The following is a 7650-nucleotide window of genomic DNA, read 5'->3' as shown; positions in this document are numbered from 1 at the left end:
TAGTCACTATCTGGAGCCACCATCAGTAATACCCACATACATTTATAATTGTCTCTTTAGTGTTTGTTTTCTTCAATTTGTAGCCTCCATTTTGCATCATTCCATTCCATTTACCTTTCTTTCCTCTGTCAGGTCCTTGTAGTTGTTCCAGAGGGTCGCTTGCTTTACTGGATCATATTAGGCTAAGGTTGTGCAATAATTTGGGACATGTGGTCTATTTGAGTCATTATGGAAGTCAGACCACACACACAGGTTAAAACTGGATCCTGCTATATGGTTCAAGATGACTGGACCATTATCATACAGTTCCATGATTAGTGAGAATTAGGGTAGATTTATAGGACTATTGTTCCACCCCTATTGTACACTTTTTTCCACCAACTTGAACATGACAATTTTGAAGGTACCACGTCCATCTGTACAAACAATAGTACGCAAGTTTAAACACCACGGGACCACCCAGCCGCCATACCGCTCAGGAAGGAGACACGTTCTGTCTCCTAGAGATGAACGTGCTTTGGTACGAAAAGTGCAAATCAATCCCAGAACAACAGCAAAGGACCTTGTGAAGATGCTGGAGGAAACAGGTACAAATGTATCTATATCCACAGTAAAACAAGTCCTATATCGACATAACCTGAAAGGCCGCTCAGCAAGGAAGAAGCCACTGCTCCAAAACCACCATAACAAAGCCAGACTACGGTTTGCAACTGCACATGGGGACATAGATATTTTCTGGAGAAACGTCCTCTGGTCTGATGAAACAAAAATGGAACAGTTTGGCCATAATGACCATCGTTATGTTTGGAGGAAAATGGGGAGGCTTGCAAGCTGAAGAACACCATCCCAACCGTGAAGCACGGGGGTGGCAGCATCATGTTATGGGGGTGCTTTGCTGCAAGATGGACTGGTGAATTTCACAAAATAGATGGCATTGGAGTGGCCATCACAAAGCTCACTCAATCCTGTAGAAAATTTGTGGGCAGAACTGAAAAAGCGTGTGTGAGCAAGGAGGCCTACAAACCTGACTCAGTTACACCAACTCTGTCAGGAGGAATGGACCAAAATTCACCCAACTTATTGTGGGAAACTTGTGGAAGGCTACCCAAAACATTTGATCCAAGTTAAACAATTTAAAGGATAGCTACCAAATACTAATTGAGTGTATGTAAACTTCTGACCCACTGGGAATGTGATGAAAAAAATAAATTCTGAAATAAATCATTCTCTCTATTATTATTCTGACATTTCACATTCTTAAAATAAATTGGTGATCCTAACTGACCTAAGACAGGGAATTTTAACTAGGATTAAATGTCGGGAATTGTGAAAAACTGAGTTTAAATGTATTTGGCTAAGATGTATGTAAACTTCCGACTTCAACTGTATGTAATCAATTCACATTATATTATGATTAGTTGTTTTGAAGGTTGTATATGAAGTTTATAGTTGGATAAAGCATACAGTAACTGTATGAAGGAGTTCATTGTGTGGTTGTTGTTTATTTAACTGTGGAAGGAATTGTTTGTTCTGACCCACATTTAGACACGATGAGCAAACAGTAGACCACTCCACGTTCCTCCGGAGAAGAGGCACAGCATTGAAACAACAATTTCTTGTAACCAATAAACACAGCGGGTATTTCTAAAGTTTATGTTTATGTCTGTGTCCTACCTTCTCGACCTAACACTAAAAGTAACCATACACATCCTGCTGCGATGTTCAAGGTGTAGTCATCTCCCCTCAAAAGCAAAGAGACTGTCTGAAGTTAGGGGCCAGGGGGGAGGAGGTAGGAAGCCATGACTACCGTGTGACAAGCACCCTGTTCCTTCCTCCCAGGCCTGAGAAACAGGAAGCGGAGCTCATAATGCATTATTGTGACGGACAGGAAATGCAGTGTCTTCTAAAATAAGGTCCTTCTCTACCTGTCAATGACAGGTCCCTGCCCTCTATATCCCTGTGGCAGACCTCTCTCCTACCGCACCTCTTTCTTTCTTCACGTCAGCAAGAAGCAGAGACTGGGGTGAGCATGTCCATTACTGTAACAATATAGCCTACAGAACAACTAGAACCAGAGTGTTTAGTCATAACCTGCAAATCTACATCCCCATCATCATGTATTATAGAAAATGGTGGATAAACAATGGGAATGTTGAGTGTTTTATGACCAAAGGCAATGACAGACTGGCAATTTCAGGAACAGGACGAGTATGGCACACAATGGACTGGGCCATGTGATTTCTGCCAACCAAATACAGTACACTTCATATATACTGACTGACTGACACAACCCAACAGGGAAGAGAGCCTCGAGAAACCCTTAGAGCACGCTCCTGCATTTACAGCCCCTGTCAGTGTTTCAATGCTAAATTGATTGGATTTGTATTTTCATTTGCATCACTTGAAACAAGACTGTTGTGACAGTGTATATTCTGTATGATGTCTAAGAAGACTAAGTATTCTGTGTATTGTTTATTGCTTGCTGGCAGCTCTTTCTCACTAAGGAAAATTGTAGTTGGTGAATAAAGATTATTCTGATATCTAAAATAAGATCTAAAGGCCTAGGAGGTGAAACATATGAGAAGGATCCAGGATCTCTCCATCCAGTCCCTAGCAGGAGCTGAGGTTGCTAAGAGAGATGGGTCTTTGTGCTCTGCTCCCTCCTAGTTAATTAAAAGCCTACTTTATCTGTTTCATGCTTTCAATAAGGGGTCCTGGCACAGGCCCAAGCTGCTATATCTAGATAGCCATGGCAATAAGATGTGATTAATGAGGGCCCCATTTGTACCGCGCACCCTGCTGCTGTTTGAACACATTGTTTCGTCTTAATATCCTGTTTTGTTCCCAAACCGTACCTCCGAAAATTCATTCAAAGAGGCTGTTTGTGGAACATCTGTGTAATATCCGCATTGCAGGATCCTTATTCAGGAAACCGATAGTAGATTGATAAGACAAGGCTTTGTTTGCTGTGTAAAACATGGCAGGTGTTGGGTACTTGTGATCATCACCATCTGAACTTCTTGAGTGATTAGTGCTGCAGACAGGCAATATCAATTTAATAATGTCAACGTCCTGCATTCATTCCGTGCCAACTCTAATGGTTTTCCAGTCATCTGTAATCAAAGGAACCTTCCATAAACAATGTTTTCCCTCAATTAACAGCAAATCCATCAATGCTTTCCTTAGCTTTCAGCCTCAATTAATAGCAGCCAAGAAGCCAAGTTTCTAGGTAATTAATCATCACAAGCTAAATGCATTTAGCTTTTGGGTGTTTTGTTCTAACATGTCCCAACACAACTTCCCATTGGACTTTTCAGGAGAACAAAAATGTGTGATTAACACCATAAAAATAAGTTTTATTTCCACAATTAACTGATAATGAGGTTTCCTTTGAAGAAACATTTAGAATAATTCTGCCAGTGCTGCATACATGGTCTTCCTCGACGGCTGGAATGCATTGATGGGTGAAGTACCACTGCATGTAGTCATATCAAAGGAATTAGTTGGACATTATTGGGCTGTAACCCAGCAGAATATCACTGTACTCCGAGGACCCTATTACCAAGTGAAATGACTGCAATTAACATATTCAGAATGTACCATTACTCACGCAAATCAGGCCAGAAAGAGAGAAACACAGAATCACAATAAGCAGAGTATTGAACTGGTGTTTAATTGACATTTGTAACAAGTGTGAACAGCAATTTGAATAACAAAAAAATGTACTCAAATTAAGCCATGTACACAAGGTAAACTAGTCGCCATGATACAGAATTTTCAAAATATCTCTCATCCGATTTTAATTTGATGTGAATCTACTGTTGTTTTTCCATTTGAAATAGAAAACCATTTAACTGAACCATGACTGTTTCCCCCCAAACATTGATGCAATTTAAATTTGCAAACAAAATGGACAATTTACTGCCATCTAGTGGTCTTTGTAGAATAAACAATTACACAAGTAATTTTCAACCAACCCTTCACAACCATAGGTGGTCCTCTTAAGTATTTCTAAAGGAAATGAAGGAGATACTGAGAGGAGAGGTGAGACCTTGGGGTTTCTGGATGAAGAGGCCTCTCTCTGCCCCAGGGATGTTTTCAGGCATGGCAGTAGAAAGGGCAGCCTGCTGGGGCACAGCTCACTGTCCTGGGCTGAGTCTTGGGCCTGGGTGGACAGGCACCTCTACCCTCCCCACTGGGGCCTGGGTCTTTAGAACCCTGGGGCTCTCCTTAGGGATCTGGGCCGCTGGTATCGGGAAAACCAGGCCTCTTCCCAGGAAGAGGAAGGCAGGGAGGGAAGGCAGGGAGGGTTGGTGGTGCTGCATCTTTCATCAGAGACCTCCCGCTGCCTGACATTGTGACCATCACTATCTCCATGAGTCCTGGTTCTCCTGATCCTGATGGAGCCACTGGGCTGACGACTCCAGATGGCTGTTTCCTGGAGCTCTGCTTGACCTCTGGGGTCAGGGCACTGGGCATAGCATGGAGATCAGATGCCCACGGGGTATTACTGGGACAGGGGGTCTCTGCTCTGCTGGGGCCTGCAGCCCTGGTACTGGTCCTGGGGCTACAGGCTCCTCTGCTGTGGGGACAGGGGGGTCAGGTTGTCTTTGGGTGGCTATGTTCTGGCCCTGCCCATCCTGTGATGGGGGTAGGGGTCTGGGGTTGGAGCGCTCCAGCAGGCCCTGCTCAGAGACAGGGTAACGGTCGATGGCCCACTCCTGCCGCAGCTCCCTAGGCAGCTCCAGAACACTGCTCTGTAGACAGATACACAAAGCAGCACATAAGCATCTATATCATCTCAACACACTGGGACATGTATATCTCAGATAATAACTGTCATTGAGATCTATTCTTTTTATGTCACTAACTCTATTACAATGTTTTCCGTCAACATTGCCATTTGACATGTGTACAGTAATGAGTAAGTGAGTCTGGATGTAAGTCCTTTATTTATCTGTCCGGTTGTGTGTTGGGTCATGTGTGTGTAGCTCATTGACTTGGTGTGGATAGGTTCCTCATGACTGCTGCTAAGGTAGGAGTCCACCAGGCCTGTGTAGTCAGCCAGCCTCAGAGGCTGCAGATGGATCACCGACAGGGCCATGACCTTCAGCAGGGACACAGGGCAGGGACGCATGTACCATACCTCTTTGTCCTCCTACAGGTATAGTCCAGACTAGAGGTCGACCGACTATGATTTTTCAACGCCGGTACCGATTATTGGAGGACCAAAAAAAGCCGATACCGATTAATAAGCCAATTTCTTTTATATATTTGTAATAATGACAATTACAACAATAATGAATGAACACTTGCTTGAACTTAATACAAGACATCAATAAAATCAATTTAGTCTCAAGTAAATAATGAAACATGTTCAGTTTGGTTTAAATACTGCAAAAACAAAGTGTTGGAGAAGAAAAAGTGCAATATGTGCCATGTAAAAAAGCTAACGTTTAAGTTGAGAACATATGAAAACTGGTGGTTCCTTTTTTAACATGAGTCTTCAATATTCCCAGGTAAGAAGTTTTAGGTTGTAGTTATTATAGGACTATTTCTCTCTATACCATTTGTATTTCATATACCTTTGCCTATTGGATGTTCTAATACGTACTTTAGTATTGCCAGCCTAATCTCGGGAGTTGAAAGGCTTGAAGTCATAAACAGCGTAATGTTTGAAGCACAGCGAAGAGCTGCTGGCAAATGCAGGAAAGTGCTGTTTGAATGAATGCTTATGAGCCTGCTGCTGCCTACCACCCCTCAGTCAGACTGCTCTAGCAAATCATAGACTTAATTATAATATAATAACACAACACACAAAAAGGTCATTAAAATGGTCCAATCCGGAAACTATCATTTCGAAAACTAAACGTTTATTCTTTCAGTGAAATACGGAACCGTTCCGTATTTTATCGAACGGGTGGCGTCCCTAAGTCTAAATATTGCCTTCAATGTTTTGTCATAATTATGTACAAATCTGGCAAATGAATTACGGTCTTTGTTAGGAAGAAATGGTCTTCACACAGTTCGCAACAAGTCAGGCGGCCCAAACTGCTGCATATACCCTGACTCTGCTTGTACAGAACACAAGAGAAGTGACAACATTTCCCTAGTTAAAAGAAATTCATGTTAGCGGGCAATATTAACTAACTATGCAGGTTTAAAAATGTATACTTGTGTATTGATTTTAAGAAAGCCATTGATGTTTATGGTTAGGTACACATTGATGCAACAACAGTGCTTTTTTCACGAATGCGATTGTTAAATCACCCGTTTTGCGAAGTAGGCTGTGATTCAATGATAAATTAACAGGCACCGCATCGATTATATGCAACGCAGGACAAGCTAGATAAACTAGTAATATCATCAACCATGTGTAGTTAACTAGTGATTATGTTAAGATTTATTGTTTTTTATAAGATAAGTTTAATGCTAGCTAGCACCTTACCTTGGCTCCTTGCTGCACTCGCATAACAGGTAGTCAGCCTGCCACGCAGTCTCCTCGTGGAGTACAATGTAATCGGCCATAATCGGTGTCCAAAAATGCCGATTACAGATTGTTATGAAAACTTGAAATTGGCCCTATTAATCGGCCATTACGATTAATCGGTCAACCTCCAGTACAGACACACAAAATCAAGTCTTACAATGCAGATACACACACACACAGACCACATCCATACTTTTGTGCTATGTTCCCTGCTTTATGTACCTTGGTGAGCAGAGACTTGATCTTGAGAGAGGAGAGTCGTGATGAGGGCATCTTCAGATGTAGGCTCACCACCTGCTAGCAGGAAGCCACCTGTCTCTGTATAGAAGCACAGGATATCTGCCACCTATGGAGAAATAACCCAAACACATCACAGTGATAAGGCTGGGAGGGTAACACTCGGTCTATGCCTACAGGGCAGTAAGAATACATTCATAGAACAACAACAAAGCTTCGGCTGCACACTCTAGGATCATACATTTTCTACAATACAGTACCTGCGTGTCAAAGACATTGGTGAGATTCACTCCAAACTGAGCCCTCAGACATTCGGCAATCCTCTGGCAGCTATAGGTGACCTGAATAAGATAAATACACAGACAGAGGTGAAATTACATAAGGTAGAAGTCAAATGGATTAATATAATAATATCCTGTCTATATTACTCACCTTCAAAATGTGGTTATTTTCCAGGATCATGGACAGGCTGTTCTTGAAGGCCCGGGCTTCAAGCATCAGGATGTCAAAGAGGTACACCTTGTTCTTAGTGGCAATCTACAAAGAAGATTGGATATAGTTCAGCAGTTCAAATTTCCATTCAAGACAAGTAATAGATAACGTGAAATAGAAAATGATGAACATATTCATATCCAAAAGCCTAGGTAGGATTACTTAAGAGCTCTGTCTCTCTTTCCTCACCTGCAGCCAACAGACTCTCTCGTGCTGGAACGTTCCAACCCCGTCTGCTCCTATCTCGATCACCTGCTGCTTCCGGATGTGCATCATCTAGGTGGAGAGAGCATGATCAAGCAATGTACTAGACATCACTCCTGACACCCACAGGACAAAGGGCACACACCTCCTTAGACTCATTACAGCTTCATTTTCTTCAGGGATGTTATCCATGTCTGTATGCTAATAGGCTATGTAAAGTGAAGCGT

General features: G+C 42.3%; 1 protein-coding gene across 1 annotated transcript; it reads right to left on the bottom strand.

Moving 5' to 3' along the window:
- Window positions 1–3646: 3646 nt before the first annotated feature.
- LOC110498579 (piRNA biogenesis protein EXD1-like) lies at window positions 3647–7570 on the bottom strand. Its single transcript, XM_021575233.3, has 5 exons — window positions 7409–7570; window positions 7160–7264; window positions 6988–7068; window positions 6713–6836; window positions 3647–4757 (listed from the first exon to the last, which is right to left on the bottom strand). Exons 1-5 carry the CDS (start codon window positions 7493–7495, stop codon window positions 4735–4737), a joined length of 420 nt encoding a protein of 139 aa, XP_021430908.1. The 5' UTR covers window positions 7496–7570; the 3' UTR covers window positions 3647–4734.
- Between the last annotated feature and the right edge of the window lie 80 nt (window positions 7571–7650).

Source organism: Oncorhynchus mykiss, chromosome 19 (genome assembly GCF_057628025.1).
Source record: "Oncorhynchus mykiss isolate SJ-2025 chromosome 19, ASM5762802v1, whole genome shotgun sequence".
Lineage (NCBI taxonomy): Eukaryota > Metazoa > Chordata > Actinopteri > Salmoniformes > Salmonidae > Oncorhynchus > Oncorhynchus mykiss.
The sequence above is the reverse complement of the archived record's forward strand: the minus strand, read 5'-3'. Positions and strand labels throughout refer to the sequence as shown.